This window comes from Panthera leo, chromosome C2 (genome assembly GCF_018350215.1).
Source record: "Panthera leo isolate Ple1 chromosome C2, P.leo_Ple1_pat1.1, whole genome shotgun sequence".
NCBI classification, from domain to species: domain Eukaryota; kingdom Metazoa; phylum Chordata; class Mammalia; order Carnivora; family Felidae; genus Panthera; species Panthera leo.
Window position 1 is genome coordinate 104,437,191 of NC_056687.1, and position 26,055 is coordinate 104,463,245.

Here is a 26,055-nt window from a genome sequence, read left to right on the forward strand (position 1 = left end):
CTTTATATCTTCTTCAATTACCTGCATAAGCTTTCTATAGTTTTCAGCATACAGATCTTTTACATCTTTGGTTAGATTTATTCCTAGGTATTTTATGCTTCTTGGTGCAATTGTGAATGGGATCAGCTTCTTTATTTGTCTTTCTGTTGCTTCATTGTTAGTGTATAAGAATGCAACTGATTTCTGTACATTGATTTTGTATCCTGCAACTTTGCTGAATTCATGTGTCAGTTCTAGCAGACTTCTGGTGGAGTCTATCGGATTTTCCATGTATAATATCATGTCATCTGCAAAAAGCGAAAGCTTGACTTCATCTTTGCCAATTTTGATGCCTTTGATTTCCTTTTGTTGTCTGATTGCTGATGCTAGAACTTCCAGCACTATGTTAAATAACAGCGGTGAGAGTGGGCATCCCTATCATGTTCCTGATCTCAGGGAAAAAGCTCTCAGTTTTTCCCCATTGAGGATGATGTTAGCTGTGGGCTTTTCATAAATGGCTTTTATGATGTTTAAGTATGTTCCTTCTATCCCGACTTTCTCAAGGGTTTTTATTAAGAAAGGGTGCTGGATTTTGTCAAAGGCCTTTTCTGCATCGATTGACAGGATCATATGGTTCTTCCCTTTTTTTTTGTTAATGTGATGTATCACGTTGATCGATTTGCGAATGTTGAACCAGCCCTGCATCCCAGGAATGAATCCCACTTGATCATGGTGAATAATTCTTTTTATATGCTGTTGAATTCGATTTGCTAGTATCTTATTGAGAATTTTTGCATCCATATTCATCAGGGATATTGGCCTGTAGTTCTTTTTTTTTTTACTGGGTCTCTGTCTGGTTTAGGAATCAAAGTAATACTGGCTTCATAGAATGAGTCTGGAAGTTTTCCTTCCCTTTCTATTTCTTGGAATAGCTTGAGAAGGATAGGTATTATCTCTGCTTTAAACGTCTGGTAGAACTCCCCTGGGAAGCCATCTGGTCCTGGACTCTTATTTGTTGGGAGATTTTTGATAACCGATTCAATTTCTTCGCTGGTTATGGGTCTGTTCAAGCTTTCTATTTCCTCCTGATTGAGTTTTGGAAGAGTGTGGGTGTTTAGGAATTTGTCCATTTCTTCCAGGTTGTCCAATTTGTTGGCATATAATTTTTCATAGTATTCCCTGATAATTGTTTGTATCTCTGAGGGATTGGTTGTAATCATTCCATTTTCATTCATGATTTTATCTATTTGGGTCATCTCCCTTTTCTTTTTGAGAAGCCTGGCTAGAGGTTTGTCAATTTTGTTTATTTTTTCAAAAAACCAACTCTTGGTTTCGTTGATCTGCTCTACGGTTTTTTTAGATTCTATATTGTTTATTTCTGCCCTGATCTTTATGATTTCTCTTCTTCTGCTGGGTTTAGGCTGCCTTTGCTGTTCTGCTTCTATTTCCTTTAGGTGTGCTGTTAGATTTTGTATTTGGGATTTTTCTTGTTTCTTGAGATAGGCCTGGATTGCAATGTATTTTCCTCTCAGGACTGCCTTCGCTGCGTCCCAAAGCGTTTGGAGTGTTGTATTTTCATTTTCGTTTGTTTCCATATATTTTTTGATTTCTTCTCTAATTGCCTGGTTGACCCACTCATTCGTTAGTAGGGTGTTCTTTAACCTCCATGCTTTTGGAGGTTTTCCAGACTTTTTCCTGTGGTTGATTTCAAGCTTCATAGCATTGTGGTCTGAAAGTATGCATGGTATAATTTCAATTCTTGTACACTTATGAAGGGCTGTTTTGTGACCCAGTATATGATCTATCTTGGAGAATGTTCCATGTGCACTCGAGAAGAAAGTATATTCTGTTGCTTTGGGATGCAGAGTTCTAAATATATCTGTCAAGTCCATCTGATCCAATGTATCATTCAGGGCCCTTGTTTCTTTATTGACCGTGTGTCTAGATGATCTATCCATTTCTGTAAGTGGGGTGTTAAAGTCCCCTGCAATGACCACATTCTTATCAATAAGGTTGCTTATGTTTATGAGTAATTGTTTTATATATCTGGGGGCTCCGGTATTCGGCGCATAGACATTTATAATTGTTAGCTCTTCCTGATGGATAGACCCTGTGATTATTATATAATGCCCTTCTTCATCTCTTGTTACAGCCTTTAATTTAAAGGCTAGTTTGTCTGATATAAGTATGGCTACTCCAGCTTTCTTTTGGCTTCCAGTAGCATGATAAATAGTTCTCCATCCCCTCACTCTCAATCTAAAGGTGTCCTCAGATCTAAAATGAGTCTCTTGTAGACAGCAAATAGATGGGTCTTGTTTTTTTATCCATTCTGATAGCTATGTCTTTTGGTTGGCGCATTTAATCCATTTACATTCAGTGTTATTATAGAAAGATACGGGTTTAGAGTCATTGTGATGTCTGTACGTTTTATGCTTGTAGTGATGTCTCTGGTACTTTGTCTCACAGGATGCCCCTTAGGATCTCTTGTAGGGCTGGTTTAGTGGTGACAAATTCCTTCAGTTTTTGTTTGTTTGGGAAGACCTTTATCTCTCCTTCTATTCTAAATGACAGACTTGCTGGATAAAGGATTCTCGGCTGCATATTTTTTCTGTTTAGCACACTGAAGATATCGTGCCAATCCTTTCTGGCCTGCCAAGTTTCAAAAGAGAGATCAGTCACGAGTCTTATAGGTCTCCCTTTATATGTGAGGGCACGTTTATCCCTTGCTGCTTTCAGAATTTTCTCTTTATCCTTGTATTTTGCCAGTTTCACTATGGTGTGTCATGCAGAAGATCGATTCAAGTTACGTCTGAAGGGAGTTCTCTGTGCCTCTTGGATTTCAATGCCTTTTTCCTTCCCCAGTTCAGGGAAGTTCTCAGCTATAATTTCTTCAAGTACCCCTTCAGCACCTTTCCCTCTCTCTTCCTCCTCTGGGATACCAATTATGCGTATATTATTTCTTTTTAGCGTATCACTTAGTTCTCTAATTTTCCCCTCATACTCCTGGATTTTTTTATCTTTCTCTCAGCTTCCTCTTTTTCCATAACTTTATCTTCTAGTTCACCTATTGTCTCCTCTGCCTCTTCAATCCGAGCTGTTGTCGTTTCCATTTTGTTATGCATTTTGTTTAAAGCGCTTTTCAGCTCCTCCTGACTGTTCCTTAGTCCCTTGATCTCTGTAGCAAGAGATTCTCTGCTGTCCTCTATACTGTTTTTCAAGCCCAGTGATTAATTTTATGACTATTATTCTAAATTCACTTTCTGTTATATTATTTAAATCCTTTTTGATCAGTTCATTAGCTGTTGTTATTTCCTGGAGATTCTTCTGAGGGGAATTCTTCCGTTTGGTCATTTTGGAGAGTTCCTGGCGTGGTGAGGACCTGCAGGGCACTTCCCCTGTGCTGTGGTGTATAACTGGAGTTAGTGGGCGGGGCCGCAGTCCGACCCGATGTCTGCCCCCAGCCCACTGCTGGGGCCACAGTCAGACTGGTGTGTGCCTTCTCTTCCCCTCTCCTAGGGGCGGGATTCACTGTGGGGTGGCGTGGCCCGTCTGGGCTACTTGCACACTGCCAGGCTTGTGGTGCTGGGGATCTGGCGTATTAGCTGGGGTGGGTAGGCAAGGTGCACGGAGGCAGGAGGGGCAGGCTTAGCTCGCTTCTCCTTAGGTGATCCACTTCAGGAGGGGCCCTGTGGCAGCGGGAGGGAGTCAGATCCGCTGCCGGAGGTTTGGCTCCGCAGAAGCACAGAGTTGGGTGTTTGCGCGGAGCGAGCAAGTTCCCTGGCAGGAACTGGTTCCCTTTGGGATTTTGGCTGGGGGATGGGCGGGGGAGATGGCGCTGGCGCCTTTGTTCCCCGCCAAGCTGAGCTCTTCCTTCCGGGGGCTCAGCAGCTCTCCCTCCCTTTGTCCTCCAGCCTTCCCGCTTTCCGAGCAGAGCTGTTAACTTATGACCTCCCAGACGCTAAGTCGCGCTTGCTGTCGGAACACAGTCCGTCTGGCCCCTCCGCTTTTGCCAACCAGACCTGGGGGCTCTGCTTGGCCGGCGAGCCGCCCCTCCGCCCCGGCTCCCTCCCGCCAGTCCGTGGAGCGCGCACCGCCTCGCCGCCCTTCCTACCCTCTTCCGTGGGCCTCTCGTCTGCGCTTGGCTCCGGAGACTCCGTTCTGCTAATCCTCTGGCGGTTTTCTGGGTTCTTTAGGCAGGTGTAGGTGGAATCTAAGTGATCAGCAGGACGCGCGGTGAGCCCAGCGTCCTCCTACGCTGCCATCTTCCCTCCCTCTGGGATGCTTTTATAAAAGATACCAAAACCCAGGACTCTAACTAATTAAATCCAGAAATTCTTGGGATGGAACCTGGGTCTATTTTTTAATATTCTCTATATGATTTTAACATACAGTCACTGTTCTATAAGAAAAGCAAAATCTGGGGCGCCTGGGTGGCGCAGTCGGTTAAGCCTCCGACTTCAGCCAGGTCACGATCTCGCGGTCCGTGAGTTCGAGCCCCGCGTCGGGCTCTGGGCTGATGGCTCGGAGCCTGGAGCCTGTTTCCGATTCTGTGTCTCCCTCTCTCTCTGCCCCTCCCCCGTTCATGCTCTGTCTCTCTCTGTCCCAAAAATAAATAAAAAACATTGAAAAAAAAATTAAAAAAAAAAAAAAAAGAAAAGCAAAATCTGTGGTTTGGTTTAAGACTATCATTAGCAACTGGCTCACTGTTCATTCTCTGCCAATTCATCTGCCAGCTCTTGAGAAAAATTACATGACCTGTGCCTTAGCTACTAATCCAGCTTCTCATAGTTACATTGTGAACTTGGTTTCTTACATTTGTTACCAAGTCCAAGCTTGTTCTGCTCACCACACAACAGGCCAATAAATTGAGAGGCTAGATATTGGGGCAAGGAGAATGACTCTGTTTGGAACGTCAGAAAATCAAGGAGATGGTGGACTATTGTCCCAAAGAGCCATCTCCCCAGAGCATAAGATTTGAGTTGCTTTTATGTTAGGAAGAGGAGAAGTTGAAAGGGGGGTGAAGTTAAAAGGTGACTGACACCAGTAGACATCTGAGAAAGGTCACGTAACTTCTTTGTTCTTGGTCAGTTGATCTTTGCGTACAGGAATCCGGTCATCGTGTTTCTGTAAATCTTAAACACCGCAAGTCATTTCTGTTATGTACTTCCTTATCTCCTTGGGTGTGGTAGATTTTGGGTAAAAAGCAGTTTCTGCAAACCTTAACTGTAAAACGCCTAAGTGCAGGGCTAAGCAGAATGTTCTAAGCTATAGGTCACAGTAGCAAGAGAAGTAGAAGCAATATGGAGTCAACATGCTAAGTTTTTCCCTGTTACACATTCATCAACCTCATTTTTAACTCATTTCATTTTTATTAGTGAATTATTATTTCCTCATTCACTTTTATTATTAGACTTTCAGATAATACAGTAGGAAAATAACATAAAGCACTGGTTTTCAAACTTTAGTGTGCATTAGAATTACCTAGAGTTATTGTTAAAATAGATTGCTGGGCCCCACTCCAGTCTCTCTAATACAGTAGATCTAAGGTAGGGCCAAAAACTTTGCATTTTCAATAAGTTCCCAGATGGTGCTTAAGCTTCTGGCCCAGTGATCACTTTTTGAGAATGACTATATAATGAACCTCCATTACCCAGTTTCTAGCAGTTATCAACTAATGACTAATTCTTATCTGTACTACCACCTATTTCTCCATGGCCAGGATTATTTTGAGTAAATCCCTAAAAGCATATCATTTCATCACTAAATATTTCAGTATATATCACTAAGAACACAAAGACTTTTAACCTAAACTCATTACCATTATTAAACCTAAAAACAATTAACAATAATTCCTTAATATTAGCAAATATCCAGTCACTGTTCAAATTTTTCCAATTTTTTTTTCAGTTTGTTGAAATCAAGATGCAAATAAGATACAGTCATTGTGATTGGCTGTTCTGTAAGTTCCCCTTCCACATTTTTTCCCCTTGTAATTTTCTGTAGTTGAAGAAACTGGTCATATCCTATATTTTCCCACAGTCTAGATTTTGCCATCTGCAGTCTCATGGTGTCATCTAACATGTTGCTCTGTTTCCTTTATTTCCTGTAAATTGGTAGTTAGATCTAGAGTCCTGATCAGAATCAGGTTTGATTTTTTTGGCAAGAAAAAAATAAGTAAAAAAACTAAGAAAAAAATGTAAGAACTTCATAGGTGATATTGTATACTTCCAGCAGGAAGCATTTAATGTCTGATTGTCTCTCTTATGTTATTAGCAAATGATGATCATTGTCTAGATCTACTAATTCACTTACAACTGCAAATTGGTAATATTCTTTTTTTTAATGTTTATTTATTTTTGAGAGAGAGAGAGAGACAGAGAGAAGGAGTTGGGGGGGGGGGTGGCGCAGAGAGAGAGGGAGACAGAATCCAAAGCAGGCTCCAGGCTCTGGGCTGTCAGCACAGAACCCGACCCAGGGCTTGAACTCACTAACTGTGAGATCATGACCTGAGCCAAAGTTGGACCCTTAACTGACTGAGACACCCAGGTACCTCATAAAATGGTAATATTCTAATTCTCATTTCTTCATCTAACTGCAATAGTTCTACAAAAGAAACATCTCCTTGACTGTTGGTTACCCTGGGGTATAGTTCATATAACAAAGGCAGAATAAATTCCTGATTATTTCTCTTTAACTATTAGTTTCCAAAAATATAAATTTGAACAGTGACTGGATAATTATTGTTAATTATTGTTTAATGTTGTTGAGGTTAAGTTAAAAAAAAGTCTTTGTGTTCATCACTAAATATACTAAAATATTTAGTGATGAAATGATATGCTGTCAGGGACTTGCTCAAAATAATCTAGGCCATGGAGACGTAGGTGGTGGTACAGATGAGCTAAGAATGAGCCATTAGTTGGTAACTGCTGGAAACTGGGTAATGGGTAAATGGGGATTCATTACACCAGTAGCCTTGTAGTCTTGTAGTCTCCAAATACAACCAATAAATGTTATTGTTAAGGTCATAAACTCACTAATTTTAACATAATTGGTGTATTCCAATAAATAAAATGCTCAAATCAGCCCAAAATTTAGCCAGCCTTTTTTTTTTTTTTGTCAGAATCTTGTAGGCTTTTATCACTTCCCTTGTTTTCTAAGTATGACAAAATGTTCCAAATTCATACTTTATTTTTTCTGACCCACATCTCCTATCAGCTTTTTCTTTAGTGTGCCCAGGTTTATTTTGTGAAAACATGGAAAATGATATTGAGAGAAAACCCTAAAGTGTTAGGGGTGCTCACTGTTACTAAGTTGATCATTGCTTTTCTAGCCCTTTTTAGTGGACAGAGCTAGGAATTTTTTTTCACAAACTCAAACTGATACTTCCAGTTCAAATCCAGAAACTATAGGATTTTATTTACCCTCACCAGTCTTACTTCAGTATCTGCTTTCACCTAGCCAAAAATCCTAGTTATTTAAAAACACTAGTGAAAATGCTCAGAATAGCCATAGCAACGCTACAGAGTTTTAAAATTTCTTTTTTACATTCTTTTGTTCGTAAACCTATTTTCTTCTTTTTAAATGACAATTTTATTGAGATATATTTCACATATTGTAAAGTTCACCCTTTTATTAAAGTGTAGAATTCAGTCATTTTTAGTGCAGAGCTGTGCAACTGACTAATCTAATTTCAGAATTTCAGAACATTTTCATCACCACAAAAAGAAACCCATACCCATTAGCAGTCACTCCTATTCCCCTCCCCATGTCTCATGGCAACCACTAATCTTCTTTTATTTTCTCTTGTGGCTATTTCATCTAAATGGAATAATATAGTATGTGGCCTTTTGTGACTGGCTTCTTTCACTTAGCATAATGTTTTCAAGGTTCATCCATGTTGCAGCATGTTTTATTGCTTCATTCCTTTTTTGAGAGGGAGATCACGTGCATGTGCCTGAGCAGGGGAGGGGCAGAGGGAAAGGGGGAGAGAATCTCAAGCAGGCTCCACACCCAGTGCCGGGCTCAATTCCAGGACTGAGAGATCATGACCTGAGCCAAACTCAAGAATTGGACACTTAACCAACTGAGCCACCCAGGTGCCTCTTTTCTTTTCTTTTCTTTTCTTTTCTTTTCTTTTCTTTTCTTTTCTTTTCTCTTTTCTTTTCTTTTTTTGAAGTACGCTCTATGCCAATTCAGGGCTTGAACTCACAATCCCGAGATCAAGAGTCACTCAGCCAGCTAGGCGCCCTATTTCATTCCTCTTTATTGCCAAATAATACTGCCAAACATTATATGAATATAACATATTTTGTTTTTCCATTCATCATTTTATGGACATTTGCATCTTTCAGGTTTTTGGCTGTTATAAATAATGTCACTATAAACATTTGGACATAGGGTTTTGGGTTTTTTTTTAATACTTTCTTGTCAAGTTAGCTAATATACAGTGTGGTCTTGGCTTCAGGAGTAGATTCCTGTGATTCATTAGTTACATACAACACCCAGTGCTCATCCCAACAAGTGCCCTCCTCAATGTCTATCACTCATTTTCCCCACCTCCCAAATCTCCCACCCCCATCAACCCTCAGTCTGTTCTCTGTATTTAAGAGTCTCTTAATGGTATGCCTCTCTCTGTTTGTAACTTATTTTTCCTTCCCTTCCCTGATGGCCTTCTGTTAAGTTTCTCAAATTCCACATATGAGTGAAAACGTATGATGTCTTTCTCTGACTGACTTATTTCACTTAGCATAATACCCTCCAGTTACATCCACATTGTTGCAAATGGCAAGATTTCATTCTTTTTATCACCAAGTAGTATTCCATTTTGTGTGTGTATGTGTGTGTGTGTGTGTGTGTATATATGTATATATATATATATATATATATATGTATGTTGTATTAATAATACATATATGTACATATATATGTATATATTATATAATACAATATATGTATTGTATTATACATATAATATAATACACTATAATACAATACAATATGTATTATACATATAATACAATATATGTATATTGTATTAATAATACATATATTATACGTACATGTATGTATATATTATATATATGTGTATATTGCATTAATATTAAATGTGCATATATGTATGTGCACATTATATGTATATGTACATGTACATTATATGTACAATATGTATGTATTTGTATACATGTATACGTATAATACATAATAATACATATATAATATATACATATGTAATAGTATGTATATATAATATACATATTATTACATACTATATAATACATATACATATTATGTATATATTATATATGTATGTTGTATTAATATTATATGTACATATGTATGTATATATATTTTATTAATAATTAATACATATTATGTATTAATAATAATAATGTATTAATAATACATATATGTATACATATATATGTATATATATTATATATGTCCATCAGTTGATGGACATTTGGGCTCTTTCCATAATTTGGCTATTGTTGGTAGCACTGCTATAAACATTGGGATACATGTGCCCCTGTGAATCAGCATTCCTGTATCCTTTGGATAAATTCCTAGTAGTGCTATTACTGGGTCATAGGGTAATTCTATTTTTAATTTTTTGAGGAACCTCCATACTGTTTCCCAGAGTGGCTGTACCAGTTTGCATTCCTAACACCAATGCAAGACGGTTCCCCTTTCTCCACATCCTCGCCAAACATCTGTTGTTTCCTGAGTTGTTAATTTTAGCCACTCTGACCAGTCTCAGTGTGGTTTTGATTCATACATTTCCCTGATGATAAGCAAAGTTGAGCATCTTTTGATGTGTCTGTTAACCATCTGGAAGTGTTTTTTGGAAAAGTGTCTATTCATGTCTTCTGCCCATTTCTTCACTGGATTATTTGTTTTTCGGGTGTTGAGTTTGGTAAGTTCTTTATAGATTTTAGATACTAACCCTTCATCAGATATGTCATTTGCAAATATCTTCTCCCATTCCATTGGTTGCCTTTTAGTTTTGTTGATTATTTCCTTTGTTGTGAAGAAGCTTTTTATCTTGATGAGGTCCCAATAATTCATTTTTGCTTTTATTTCCCTTGCCTTCAGAGATATGTCAAGTAAGAAGTTGCTGTAGCTGAGGTCAAAGAGATTGTTGCCTGTTTTCACCTCTAGAATTTTGATGGTTTCCTATCTCACATTTAGGTCCTCCATCCATTTTGAATTTTTTTTGTGTATGATGTAAGAAAGTGGTCCAGTTTCATTCTTCTGCATGTTGCTGTCCAGTTCTCCCAGCACCATTTGCTAAAGAGACTGTCTTTTTTCCATTGGATACTCTTTCCTACTTTGTCAAAGATTAGTTGGCCATATATTTGTGGGTCCATTTCTGGGTTCTCTATTCTATTCCACTGGTCAATTTGTCTGTTTTTGTGCCAATATCACAGTGTCTTGATGATTACAGCTTTGTAGTATAGGCTAGAGTCTGGGATTGTGATGCCTCCAGCTTTGGTTTTCTTTTTCAACATTTCTTTGGCTATTCTGGGTCTTTTGTGGTTCCATACAAATTTTATGATTATATGTTTGTTCTAGCTCTGTGAAGAATGCTGGTGCTATTTTGATTGGGGTTTCACTGAATGTGTAGATTCCTTTGTTAGTATTAATGTTTTAACAATATTTATTCTTCCAATCCATGAGCATGGAATGTTTTTCCATTTCTTTGTGTCTTCTTCAGTTTCTTTGATAAGCTTTCTATAGTTTTCAGCATATAGATGTTTTATCTCTTTAGTTAGTTTTATTCCTAGGTATTTTGTGGCTCTTGGTGCAATTATAAATGGTTTATAATTTAATAATAATATAATAATTATTATTTATAAATATAATGAATAATAATTATAAATTATTTATGGTTCTTGGTGCAATTATCAGTTTTTCTGTTGCTTCGTTATTGGTGTAGAGAAATGCAACTGATTGCTGTACATTAATTTTATATCCTGCAATTTTGCTGAATTCAGGTATCAGTTCTAGCAGTTTTTTGTTGGAGTCTTTCAAGTTTTCCATGTAGAGTATCATGTCATTTGCAAAAAGTGAAAGTTTGACTTCTTCTTTGCCAATTTGGATGCCTTTTATTTCATTTTGTTGTCTGATTGTTGTGGCCAGGACTTCCAACAATATGTTAAACAACAGTGGTGAGAGTGGACGTCCCTGTTGTGCAGATTTTATATTTGTTGTACCTGGAGTATGAAAGACATCAGAGGAATATAGGGTGATGAAAGTATTATCTAAACATCCCTTTCCCTTTTCTCCTCTTAGCTAGGATTAGGCCTCTAGGAGTTCTTAGATACATTTTGTTATGTTTAATTTTAGTAAGATGTTTCTTTCTGGCTGATTTGGTTCTTTTGGTAGTTTAAAATCATACTTTAAAGTAAATAGTTTTAAAATATGAATCTATGGTTTTAAAATACAATTTAAAATAAGATCTCTGGGGCATCTGGTTGGCTCAGTCAGTCAGTTAAGCATCCAACTCTTGATTTCAGCTCAGGTCATGATCTCATGGTTTGTGAGTTTAAGCCTCACTCCGAGCTCTGTGCTCACAGTGAGCAGCCTGCGTGGGATTGTCTCTCTCTCTCTCTCTCCCTCTGACCCTGTCCCACTTGTGCTGTCTCTCTCTCTGTCAAAAATAAATAAATACACATTTTAAAAAAATAAAATAAGATTTCTCTTGCATCTACACCATGAGAATAAATTTAGAATGATAGATGTGCCATAAGCCTAGTCCAATCTATTATTACATATTAATAAATTGAGTTTCATTTGTCTATACCAACCACATAATTTTTATGTAAAATAGTAGTCATGCAGTATGTCATAATTCTGTTTGTCAAACATAAATGAAATTTTTTTATTGACAGAAGTAGATTGTTTGTATTGTTGATATTGTCTTCACTTATTTTTAAAAAGATGACTTCAACTATTGTATATTTTCCTTTGTTGAACTTACTCTTCTTAATTTCAGAAAAGGAGGTTTTTAACATTTTTATGCTGCTGATGAAGGGAAAGTTTGTTCATTATCTCCTCCTCGATAACTTTCTTATAGGGCCTCTTACTTAAGCAATAGGTAGAGGTTTGAAGGACAGTTGAAAAAAGTGTCAATGAGTAGTAAGAGTCATTCAGCATTTTTATTGTATGTATGAACTTTATTGAGAATTTAAAATCTTTTTTGATAGTACTATGAATTAATGAATATTTTTCTATATTTTTTCAATTTTCTCCACATTTTTTGTCATTGAACCTGTAGCTAACAATGAATATATTTGAAACAACAATAATGTACAGCAAAATAAATATGCACTCAAGAACAACCAAAATATCAACAACAAAAAAATCAAGATTCAATTTGACTTTAAGCTGTAAGGTTGGAAGAATGGAAAGGGAATGTATGCAAATTTAGTCAAATAAATAAATCATCCTTCTAGCAAATACATATTTTGCATCTGAAAAATGAAAGAAAATGCATGTTATGTCATCTTTTAAAAGGCTTTTTCTGACTGTCTTATTCACACACACACACATACACACACACACACGTAAGTCTCCTTTGTCTTAGATGATGCTTCTTGATACCTTTAGATAACTTTCTCAGAGAGATAAGTAGATTCTAGAAGAGGTTATATTACTACATTATGAAAGAAAAAACAAGAAAAAAAAGGTCCATTAACCTATTCTTTCATGATTTAAAATGTGTGTCAGAGATGTCTTAGTTATATTGTGTCTTCAGTTTCAATTTTTAGTGACATAAAATTATTGATATATTATAATCAGCCTTTCAGTGTAAGGACTATAGAGGTCCTTAAGAAAAGTATGGTGTCTTTTTTTTTTTTCTACAGACTTCTTATTTACCAATTCAGCATTATTACTTAAAAGTAGTGATGTGAATGGAAACAGTGTGAGTGTTTTGCAGTTCTTGAGAGATTTTATACACTTTTATCATATTATTCTACAGTGTACTTTAAAAATTACATCTGTATCTTCCGTTCAGTACACAATTATCAAGAAAAAAATTTCTCAATTCTAGGATAAACCACATTCTTTTAAAAAATTATCTTAAAATGTATGCTCAATTTAAAACTCCTTTAAATTTTTTTTTCCCAGTGAATTGATTTTACTCTCATTCTTTCTTCCCCAGTGGTCATATGCTTTGGAAAAGCCCAACACCGGCAGTATATTTAACATCGCGTGGTCAATTGATGGCACTCAGATCGCTGGAGCCTGTGGAAATGGGCATGTTGTTTTTGCACATGTGGTGGAGCAGCGTTGGGAGTGGAAAAATTTTCAAGTAACGTTAACTAAACGAAGGACCATGCAGGTATGATTATGTTCCATGGTTGATTAAACCTGCCTCTTTTCACATTAGCTCACTCTACAGAATATGGAGTTATCGTCACTAATTGTATTTAAACCAAGTTTATAAAAATTCAGTCATATTAAATATATTTCACCAATGCCATTGGTGACTTTTTCATGACATAATATAAGAACCTTTCACTGATACAGAACCTGAGTACCCACAGCTACTGTGGTTATGGGGTTGAGGCAGGGATGGTGAAACTTGAAGCATTTAGGGACTATGTGGATTCAGTTCCAGAAGGAGGGAAGAAGCTGCAATAAGTTAGATTTAACTCCTGGACCTGACCCCATGGCAGGCCTAGCCTGCTAGTCACTGTCAGGGTTACATTATTTTATTAATTTATAATTGTATAAGCTTATTTAACCTGTTTACAAAATTTTTTTTTCCTTTTAAGAATTACCTAAGGCTAGCCAAAGTAGGAAAACAGTGGGAAATTCTTATTGGGAGGTAGGAAGGGAAAAACAGGTACTTTTGGAGTGAACTAAGATGGGAAGTTTGGGGGGCACCTAGGTGGCTCAGTCGGATGAGTGTCCAACTTCAGCTTAGGTCATGGTCTCACAGTTTGTAGGTTTGATCACCATGTCTGGCTCTATGCTGATGGCTCAGAGCCTGGAGCCTGGAGCCTGGAGCCTGTGTCTTCCCTCTCTGCCCCTCCCCCACTCAAACTCTCTTTCAAAAATAAATAAAGATTAAACAAAAAATTTTTTTAAAGGACAGGACGGTTGGGATGTAGCAGTAGAAAGTTGAGGGAAATGTTGTTCAGGTCAGAGAACTCCAGTAGGGGGGTTATCTATGCACTATAAGCTTCTTAAGTGTACAATACTGTTATTTCACTCAAGCCCAGTGTCTTGCATATAATAAATGCTCAACAAATAAATTTAAAAATTTTTAATTTATTTATTTTAGAGAGAGAGAGTGTAAGTGGGCAAGAGGGGCAGAGGAAGAATGAGAGAATCTTTTTTTTTTAATGTATATTTATTTTTGAGAGAGAGACAGAGTGAGAGTGGGTGAGGGACAGAGAGGGAGACACAGAATCTGAAGCAGGCCCCATGCTCTGAGCTGTCAGCACAGAGCCCCACGCAGGGCTTGAACCCATGAACCGCAAGATCATGACCTGAGCCAAAGTCAGATGCTTAACTGACAGAGCCACCCAGGAGCCCCAGAATGAGAGAATCTTAAGCAGGCTCCATGCTCAGTGCAGAGCCCGACAGGGGGGCTCGACCTCACGACTCCGGGATCATGACCTGAACCAAAAGCAAGAGTCAGATGTTCAACCAACTGCGCCACCCAGGTGCCTGGTCAACAAATATTTTAAAAGTTAGTTGACAAAAGATACGAGGAAGAGGCCAGAGACAATGTACCAATGGCAAACCCTCTGCCAGAGAAAGGAGAACTGTACCTTCTAACTCTTCTTCCTCCTATTGTATCAATTGCCTCTGTCTTCATATTCAGAATTCAGACTATTATAATTATTTGGAAGCATGTATCTTGTAATTTCTAAGTCTACTCAAATGTTCTTTAGCCTAAGTATCCAGATTTTTTTATTTGGATAATATGGTCACTAGATTTGTAATAATTAGGTATGTTATAGTTTTTCTTTGTTCTGTTTACTTATTTTTAAAATTTTAAACATTTTATTATGGAGTATTTTTTTTAATGTTTGTATTTGAGAGAGAGAGAGAGAGAGAGACAGAAAGACAGAGACAGAGAGTGAGTGGGAAGGGCAGAGAGAGAGAGGAAAACACAGAATCTGAAACAGGCTCCAGGCTCTGAGTTGTCAGTACAGAGCCTGACATGGGGCTTTTATTCACAAATCAGGAGATCATGACCTGAGGTGAAATCGGATGCTTAACCAATTGAGCCACCCAGGTTCCCCTTTTATGGAGAATTTAATACATATGCAGAAGTAGACAGAATAGTGTGATGAATCACTGTGTACTCATCACCCAGCCCTAACAACCAACCCATGACCAAGCCTGGCCCAGGCATTGTCCATATCTACTTTCCTCCTTCCCCAATTATTTTGAAGCCAATTCAGATATCATATTTTATCTGTGAAATTTTCAGTATACAGCTAAGAGAAGGACTCTTTTAACATAACCACAATACCATTATTATACCTTAAAAATAATAATTCTTTAATATTATCAAATATGCAGAAAGTGTTGAAATTTTCAGCTGTTTCCCACGTGTCACATTTTTAAAAGTTTGTTTTGAAATCAGGATCCAAAATGGTTTACATGTTGCAATTGGTTGACATGTCTTTTAAGTTTCCTAATATATAGGTTCCCCTTCCATCTCTGGTTTTACCCCTGCACTTTATTTGCTGAAGGAACCAAATTGTCCAGCAGAGTTTACCACAGTCTGGACTTTATTGATTGTGTCCCTATGGTGTGGTTTGACATACTCCTCTATCTTCTGTATTTCCTGTAAATTAGTTATTGGATCTAGGTGATGTTATATATAAGTAGGTATTTCTGTTAATTAACCTGGGAACTAAAGCATTATTTATAGTGTTGTGTATATGACAAAAGATGCCTTGTGAGTTCTAATCAATTGATTTGGGGACATAATTATTTTATCCATATAGTCCATGGGGGGCAATTAGCTAATAGTATTGCTAAATAAATTCTAGCCTTAATTTCAAAAATGCCCCAAGATGAGAATATATCTAGAAAGAGGAGTTCTTCTTACATAATAAAAAGGAGTCATCCTAGAGATTAGAGGATTTTTACATGGGATAAAATGAGCAGTGGAGGTGTTTAAATGACTTATCTAATCCAAATTGTTTTTGTACTTACAATAATGTTTGTAAGTAATCTTTCAAAATTTTAGAACTAGAACACTGTTTTTATTGTTTTTACTTTCTCAGTGATTATAAAACATTTGTATTGCATTTTTGCTAAATTGGGCCTATTCAGTGGTTTTTCTTAAAATACTTTCATACACTCATTCACTAGATATTTATTGAGTGATCCCTACTTGCCAGGCATTGGACTAGGCAATGGGAAATATAATTGTGATGAGAACAAATTTGGTCCCCCTTTTCATGGAACCTCCTAGTTGAAAATCTCTTTTTTCCCCCATAAATTCATCTCAAATTGATTTAAGGTAAGCAATGAAGAAAGAAGCTTATTTCTTTATGTGAAGTCAAGAAATGGACTGACTTGAGGAATTACTGAATTCAAAGTCTTAAATAACAAGATTTCATCATTTTTTCTTCCTTGACTTTCTTTTTCTCTGTATTGGCTTTTTTTTTTTTTTTTTTTTTTTTTTTTTTACAAAACCTCTCCCTCTTTGGTGGCCTTGATATTTCTATAAACTTAAGATCCATCAAGAAGAGTGCTTTTTCTCCTTCCAGTAATTTCAACAGAAATCTCAGCACTGGGTCTCATGTGTCAAGTCTAGGTTTAGAGTATTTAGTTGGGAGATGGAGGGGAGGATGAATCAACCCCATCTAAACCTCTTGGTTACTGAGAATAATGGAGAGAATGGTTCCCCAGAGGGAAACCAAGGCATATTTACCAGAAAAGAGCATTTGATTTTGGGAAGACAAAAACCAACATTTATCTGCTATGGCTTATCCTTCGGCTGTTTAGCAACCCTACTGACTAGTTATGTATTGTTGCATAATAAATCACTCTAAAACATAGTGGCTTAAAACAACAACATTTGTTATTTCTCGGTTTCTGTGGGTCAGGAATCCAGGCATGGCTTTGCTAGGTTTTCTGGCTTAGAGTCTCTCACTAGGCTACAGTCAAAGTGTTGGCCAGGGCTTTAGTCACATCTGAAGGCTCAACTAGGGGGGGATTTGCTTCTAAGCTCATTGACATGGTTATTGGCAGGATTCTGTTTATCATGATCTGTTGAACTGAGAGACTCAGTTTCTTCTAGACTGTTGACTGGAGGCCACCTACAGTTCCTTGTATGTAGCCTCTCCAAAGGGCAGCTTACAACTTGGCCATTTGCTTTATTAGAACAAGCAAGTGAGAAGGGCCAGAGCAAGTGTGAGCAAGATGTAAGTCACAGTTTTGTTTTTTAAGTTTTTATTTATTTGAGAGAAACAGAGACAATCTGAGTGGGGGAGGGGCAGAGAAAGGGAAAGAGAATCCCAAGCAGGCTCTGAGCCAGCACAGAGCCCAATGCAGGGCTTGAACCCACGAAACTGTGAGATCATGACCTGAGCCGAAACCAAGAGTTGGATGCTCAACTGACTAAGCCATCTAGGCACCCCATAAGTCACAGTTTTTTATAACCTGAACTCAGAAGTAGCATCTCATCACTTTTACCATATTCTGTTCACTAGAAGCAAGCTCCTAGATCCTATCCATACACAAGTGGAGAGACTTCTACACTGATGTGAATAACAATAGGTAGAGATCACTGACCACCACCTTACCAGCTACCTACCAGATATACTTACACTTATTCATATACATATAATTCAGAAATGCACTACTAACTAATGCAGCTATTCTGTATGCAATTGAAAACAAACCCATCCCTCCCTAAAAGAAGATAATTTAGACTCATCTACTTATTCCATTCAGTTCTAAATCTCTGGTCTAGAAAACTATAAATAAATGTGAGTTTTAATTATTCTCCTCCCTCTCCCCATATTCCTAACTTACACTAATGAAGGGAAAACGGAACAGCTGCAATGAAAACAGTTTGGAAAAGAGGAGAGAGAAAACAACACACTATGATGACCAGGTCCATAGCTAAAATCCAGCTGGCCAGGAATATACTGAGAACTTTTTTTCTTTGCAGTAGAGTTAGTTGCTTGGTTAATTTAGCAACTCTGGTATGCTTTTCTGGGAAGATCTCCTACTTGGGAGAATTCCCTTTCTGAGGACTATACATTTTATTCACCCATTAGTTTTATTGTAAGATGGGGTCACAGATTGTCACAGGGACTGAACAATCACATTTTTTGTTTGCCTGGTTTAGCGTTTTACAATTTCCTTAGAAGCTTAATGGACTGTTGGTTGATTTGTGTTTCATTAATTCAGAAATCAGAGATTATGTTGAGTCCTAATTGTTACATGTAGACCTTGACCTGGCAGTTGCTACCAGCAATGCTTCATTGCCTTACCTGTCTCCTTGGACCTCAACTTTTCTGTGTACAGTAACCTAGAGTGAGGAGTTTTCTTCCTCTTCCCCTTGCCTTCAGGCTGAATCTTAATGGATGATTCTTTCTGAAAGAGATAGTTGATGTCTCCGTTAGGAGGAAGTACCTAGAAGGGAGAAGGTACAGGTGGGGATGAAGCATTTCTCAAGTTTCAACTTTACTTTTCTCTCTCTGTTGACACTCAGTTTAGCATGGGGCACAGCTTTGGCTCCTAATAGTTGCTATAATTCAAGATTATTTGATTTTTAGTCACCTTATCTTTTGTAAAGGTAAGAGTTAACAATAGAGTGATTTTGAGGATTAAATGAGTCGATGTATGTAAAACAATAATAAATGGTAACTATTACTATGATTATATCTATGTATAGGATTAAATGAGTATTTTACAAATGTGGAAACAGAATTTTTGGATTTATGTCAATCTGAGGAGTCTAAATATTGTGGTCAGGTAGAAGTATTGAGTGACACAAGTATTAAGAAGTTAATCCTGGAACTTCCCTGAATTGAACAGAGTAAACGGGTGCATTTTAAAATTCGGCACAGGACATTTCTGATGTGGGATTCACCATAGTTTTGAAATTATAACCGTAATTACTAGAATGTCTTTAGTTTTGTTATTATAGCTGGGATGTTTTATTCCTGTTTAAGTTCTAGTGTTCCAGATTCACAAAAAAGGGAGTTCCCCCATGTGAAGCTTTAGGCAAACATGAATTTTAAGAAATCTGTTTGTAATTTGAATAATGGCAGAGGCCTATACAATTGTATTATTAAATATTGAATTTTCCTAAACTTGTGTTAACAGCCAGTTTTTTTCACTACGTATCATATTGCTATAAAGAAACTAACATATAACTTCCTTTAAAAACATTCATTTCAGGGTACCTGTGTGGCTCAGTTGGTTAACTGTCTAAGTTTTGATCTCAGGGTCACGAATTCAAGCCCTACATTGGGCCCCACACTGGTTGTAAAGCCTACTTAAAAAAAAAAGTTGGGGTGGGGGGCACCTGGGTGCCTCAGGTTGGCTGAGCGTCCGACTTCAGCTCAAGTCATGATCTCACAGCTCGTGAGTTTGAGCCCTGCGTCAGGCTCTGTGCTGACAGCTCAGAGCTTGGAGCCTGCTTCGCATTTTGTGTCTCCCTCGCTCTCTGCCCCTCCCCCACTCATGCCATGTCTCTCTCTGTCTCTCAAAATAAATAAACATTAAAAAAAAAAACACTTTCATTTTCTTCCATTAGCTTTAAAATGTTTCTAGGAGAGGTTGGTATTTTGGACCTTTAAAAAGGTCTCTGGGAGCCTAGGCTTATAATGGTGTCATAAGTTCACACTTGGAAAAAGAGACATATCTATGGCTCCACAGAGATCAATAATATATGTCTATTTAATATAATATTTAAAGGTAATTTTTAAAAAGACTCATCTGGACTCAAAAACAAGGGAAACATCTCTCAGGTCCAGAGATGGAACAAAAATGGAGAGTGTGATGTCTCCGATGTGCTTGACTCCTGGTCCAGAAGCAGGGAGGCAAAGGCAGTAAGTGGCTCTCACTCAGCAGAGTGGCTCTGCTGGCTAATGGAACTAAAAGTACTTGATGTGAGACAAGTGGGCTGATCTAGGTCTTTTTAAAATTAGAGCATGGGGATCTGTAAGGTAGTTGTAGTCTCCCCTTTGTGAAAGACCTAAAAAAGCCTTGGACTTAGAGAGACTCACAGAGTCACCACCTACAGTCATGGTCTGCTTAGTTCTAGGGGACCTATTCTAGAGCCCTGGAGTTGAGCAGTATGCAACCTGCAGCACACATCTGTGGCTTTGTAGACACAACCCAGCCTTTTCATTGAAAGCACTCTTCACATTTTTGTTCCAAGTAAAAACTGGCTGATTCCTGAGACTGGTGTTACTTCCACAGCCTTTTCAAGTAGAAGTGCTTTTCTTCTTTCTGCCATGTATTACTGGGTTTGGAGATTAGGTGAGAGTCTTCCTTATCCGTCATGGCTGATTTCAGACCACAATAATTTCTTCCTCCCAAAACAACCCCAGCTCCTTTAAAGCACCTACCATCAGACTACTCTTCATTTTGCAGTCATTTCCCCCACTCATTCAAGAGTGAAGCAAACATATCAGTGTCTTTTTTTTTTTTTTACCATTAGTCTAGCATTACTCTTTTTTATTAAGACTTTCAAAAAGTGTCTAAAAGATGAAAATTTATTTTAACATAACCATGGTAGCATTTCACATTTCTCCAGTTGTTTCCTAAATATATCTTTCTGTGATAACAGGTCCCACTTCTCCAATTATTTTCTAAATATATATTTAGATGGTTGGTTTGTTTACATCAGGAAACAAAGTTCCACATTGCATTTAGCTAATTTGTCTCTTCAGTCTGTTTAAATGTGAAGCAATTTCTCCTCGTTCTTATCTGTTTATTTAAGAAACCAGGTGGTTTGTTTTGCTAAAACTTTCACATTTACCTGTTTGCATCTCTATGGGATGATTCCATTTAACATGTTCATCTAGGCCCAGTATTTCTTGTAGACTGGTTATTAGATTGAGAACCTTGATAAGTATAAAGAACACTTTGTAAGTAATGCTGTGGACTTCCTATTGCATCACATCAAGAGACACACATGTCTATTTATCTCTCTTTTAGTGATGTTAGGATGAATCAGTGTCTCCAGGTGTTGTGAGTCTGATTCATCTATCATGAAGAAAAAGCCTGAAAAGCCCATTGGGCTTTTACTTTAATATTTTTAGTAGCCATTGATAATACTGGTCTAAAACTATGTTTCATTGGGATTTGCAAAATGATAGTCTTGTATTTCTATCATTCCTTCTGGATTTGTTAGTAAAGTTCTCCCATAAGACATTCGCCTTTTCAACCATTTGGTTACCCTGAGTTGAGACAGTTCTGAAGTATTTTCTGTATTTACCATTCTTCAGATAATGAGTTGATTTCCCAATGAATCTTGTTATTGTTTTTATTGTTGTTGTTGTATCTTGTTATTGTTATTGTTTGTTGATGTTATCATTATAAACTTGCAGATTTTAACATTTTTGTTGTGTTTCAATCTGTTGCAGTCATTATTCTATTTAATGTTCAAATGGTCCCATCTTTGACCAATTGGCTCCTATGTTCTTTTGAGATGCCTTCAATGACTTGCTTGTATTTCTGATAAGATATTATAGGCTTCTCATATATTTCCTGTCCCAGACTTGGAATCAACAATTTTTACAAGAAGGACTTGCTCCTTTTGGGAGGGAAATGTTATCTAGAGACCATAATCCTGGTGTGTGCTGGGTGTGCTCCTTGCTGCTGGTTTGATAATTACTTCTAGATAAAATGTGTTTCTTTTGTTTGTTTGCTTGTTTGTTTGTTTGTTTAGTAATCTCTACATTCAGCATGGGGCTCAAACCCTGGGATCAATAGTTGCGTGCTCTTCCAACTGAACCATCCAGGAGCCCCAAAGTGTATTTGTTTTTGACAGATGAAAATACATCATGAGTGTATACTGAAGTTTCAAATTCAAAATTTAAGATTATAGAGTTTTATTCTTAATTTCTTACTTATAGCTCTTTTGTAAGAAAATTTTGGTTTCTAAAGACATTAGTGGTACTGCGTGTGTGTGTGTGTGTGTGTGTGTGTGTGTGTGTGTGTTATTTCATAATTTTGCTTATTTATCTTTGTGATAGAATTCTAAAAGTAAGATTTCTGGGTCAAGGAATATATGTATATGTAACGTTGCTATCTCCATCATGGTTATAGCAGTTTTACTAGTTTGGTGAGTATGGGAGTTGAGCAGATAATAAAAATACAATATGCTTTATAGGTAGAAGTGCTTTAAAGAAGTAGTTAAAAGAAGTTTGACTTTATCTTTCTTTTTTTCCATACCCATTCATTCTTCATTAATACTGTAATTGTCATATTATATTTAGAAAGATGATAATATTTTGAGGGGAATTTAAAGAAATGCTAACTTATAGGTACAATTAATCTCTTTTTCTCTATTTTTACCTCTTGCTACAGTGTCTTCCCCATTCTGGTATCGACAAAAGATTAGATAAATTTAACTTGCTCAACATTTTTCTTCATTTGCTGCAGATTGTCCCATTAATATCAAGGTTGTTAGCAGATACTGCCAAGTGTTAAAATCCTTGCAAACTTTGTTCTGTTACTGACTTTGTAACAGTTTGACTATTATAGGTGAAATCTTTGTTAGTTGGTGCTTAGCTTTCTTATACATTATCTCTGTGTTTTTACATGTGGAAATACTTGTGCCCCTCTGTGCAGCTTGACTGTGCAGTTGGTTTCTTTACTAATACCTCCTACTCCATTTTGACTTTTTAAAATTATTGTATCTCTTTTTTTTAGAACTTAAATTTTAAAGTAAAACCTAGCCCTAAGAAGGTATTTTTCTGTTTGGGGCAGAAATCATACAATCTCTTTCCAACTTCTATGCGTATATATATAGCTATATCTCAATGTTATAGCATTTTTCACCTTATTTCTCCATTGCTAGACCATTCAAATTGACTTTCAGGTTAGAAATATACTTATTTCTACTTATTTCTAGGACATTTTATGTGTATTTCTTTTGTTGGTTGATTTTTTAACATTTATTTATTTATTTTGAGAGAGTGTGTGCATGCATGCATGCATGCCCAAGGAAGGGAGGAGTAGAGAGAGGGGGAGAGGGAGAATCCCAAAAAGGCTCCACACTGTCAGCACAGAACCAAATCCAGGGCTCCATCTCATGACCTAAACCACAAGATCATTACCTGAGCCGAAATCAAGTCAGATGCTTAAACTACTCAGGTGCCCCTGAATTTTTTTATGCTTCAAAATCTTACTAATTTACCTGGTTAAAATTTTGATGTATTTTAATGTTGTTTGTTGGTATTTCATTTTTCCTTGTTTAGGTTCGTAACGTTCTTAATGATGCAGTGGATTTACTGGAATTCCGTGATAGAGTCATTAAAGCGTCTTTGAACTATGCACACTTAGTTGTTTCAACATCTCTTCAATGTTATGTGTTCTCGTAAGCATCTTGCATTTCTTAAAAATCCAGAGTTTTGTCTGTGATGAGGTATTTATTTTCGAGCTTTCACATCAACATGGGTTGGTTTAAACTTAATTTGCTTAAAACCTCACTTATTCCAAACTTAACTCCCAACCAAGAAATGGTTTAAAAATGAGCTATGAGCACTAAAAATAGATCTAATAAAGTTTGTGCATCAGTTAATAATCATTTTTATAATAGAAAATACCTTCTCTGAGATAGTGTTTACTCTTACTTTACTCACAGTTCTAAGGAATTTAGTACAACAACTATAACTTCATAGCCCAGAGGAGCAGCTGACAAATGGTGGGAAAAAGACCCACCTAACCACTGGAAGAGAAGGGACAGTTAGTGGCCTGACAATAGGCTGAAAGATGTTCAATAGGGATACAAGGAAGTATTCAAGCTTAATATCATAGCCCAAAGTAATCATGGATATTCATAATGATAATCCAGAGTTGTCCAGAAATGATGGAAGAAAATATATTCAATCTACCTGTATGTGAAAATGGAGAATAATTCAGTACATCCAAGAAACTTGTGCCTAAAACAAATATACATGGTATTTTTCAAAGTGTAACTCAATATGTGCTGAAAAGTGTTGAACTGGCTTTCTGGAAATGAACAAACAAACCCAATTTGCAGTGTTTACCTACTTCTATAATGTAAATACTTCTACCGTGGCCAGTTTAAGCTACCATTATGATGTCACTGAAGGCCGAAATGAAAAGAGATGCATAGTAGCAAACCGTTGTATAGAATTGCCACCATATGGACACAACAGATGTATATACTCTCAAGTGCATAGATAATAGTAAAATGTAATAAAATAATCTGGAAGGAATAAGTTTGGATTATTATTATCTTTGTTTTTGAGTATAATATGTTAAGTATAAGTTTATATAATTTAATTTTAAATAATAGTTTTTTTTTTAAGTTTATTTATTTTGAGAGAGACAGAGAGCACCAGTGGGAGAGGGGCAGAGAGAGAGGGAGAAAATCCCAAGCAGGCTCCACACTGTCAGCACAAAACCTGGTGTGGGGCTCGACCCCATGAAGTGTGAGATCATGACTTAAGCCGAAATCAAGAGTCAGAGGCTTAACTGATTGAGCCACCCAGGTGCCCCAATAATAGCTTTTAATACGTGGTTTACAAACTTCCTGAAAATACACCATTTGGTACAAGCTGGCTCTAGCATGCCACCAGCTGACTTCTCAACTATCCAGAAAACTAATGTAACCACTCTGATAATTTCAAGAATTGTGAATAGTTAGGGACTGTTTTTTTACATTTTGTGCTTCTATTTGTAACATTATGTGGTTATAATCATTGAATATAAAATTGAAGATAGGGACTACATGTGTCTTAGTCACATCTATACACCTAGTGTTCAACATGTAGTAGGTACTTAGTAAATAAATGTTTTTGGATAAATTAATGAATCAAAAAACATGAAGGGTAGTAGTGTCTTGAATTCCTAAGCCCAGTAATGTGCAAGACAAAGGTATACAGTTTTATTAACAATAAAAATTGGTATAATTAATTATTAAAAATTCTCACCCACTATACATAAGTCTACTACTAATCAGAATGTACAACTTAGGACAGCAGCCAAGCCTGGAAGAATTAAATGGGAGAAGCAGAGAAGAGAGGGGATAAAGAAATAAGCAGCTCAATATAAGGGAAATATTTTTCTTACATGAAAGTGAACAACAGTATGACTTTGGGAAAAGTCAAGAAAGATACCTAGTTAAACAGTTGATATATAGGGAAGGGATTATCGGATGTGAAGAAATTTCACAATCACTTAGCGCACATAGTAATGTGAATAATTAATTTTCATGGGGTTGAGTCAAATAGAGAAGATCTCTTCAGTTTAGGGTTCATTTGAAGACAGTAGGTCTCTTAACCACTCCATGTGAGGGGTTTATTCTGCTAGTTTATTGGCAATGACAGAATGTTTGAATCTGGAGGATTAGTATCGTGTTACTTGCATCAGAGGTGGCTTTTTAAAATATTTACCGAAAGTTTAGCAGCTGTTATTTAATTTTTTTTGTCTCTTTACTTTTTTTTGTCACCCTAATCTTCATATACCAGTTAATATGTGACAGAATATAAAATTGCTTTTATTCTTTTATAAGTTAGTCTTGCCTCCCCTCTCTTGTCAAGACATTTATTAAGGCACAAAATATTTCTGAAAGTGAAATACCAGGGAGCAGTAGGGGGAATGAGATAGTGCTGAGACTGATCGTCACCAAAATATATTTCATTAAATTGTAAAACCTACTAGTATTTTAGATAACAAAAACTATCTTTTATTGAGCTCTATTATACTATCTTTTTTGGTCATGGTCTAATTTACCCTGTGTGTTGAGTATGACCGTTCCCATTTTCCAAGATGAAGAAACTGAAAGACACAGAGAGTATTTAAGTAACTCACTCTAGATCAGATTACTTCTTTCCTAAAGGAAGAGCTAGGGTTTGAGTCCAAGTTCTTAATAACTGT

General features: G+C 36.8%; 1 protein-coding gene across 7 annotated transcripts in view; it reads left to right on the plus strand.

Moving 5' to 3' along the window:
* Positions 1-26,055, plus strand: part of IFT80 (intraflagellar transport 80) — a 146,876-nt gene that overhangs the window by 73,654 nt on the left and 47,167 nt on the right. For all 7 annotated transcript variants that reach the window (XM_042956126.1, XM_042956128.1, XM_042956123.1 and 4 more), the window contains 2 exons: positions 13,145-13,324; positions 23,409-23,527. In XM_042956126.1, the coding sequence (XP_042812060.1) occupies positions 13,145-13,324; positions 23,409-23,527 (299 nt within the window). The remainder of the gene's footprint in view (positions 1-13,144; positions 13,325-23,408; positions 23,528-26,055) is intronic.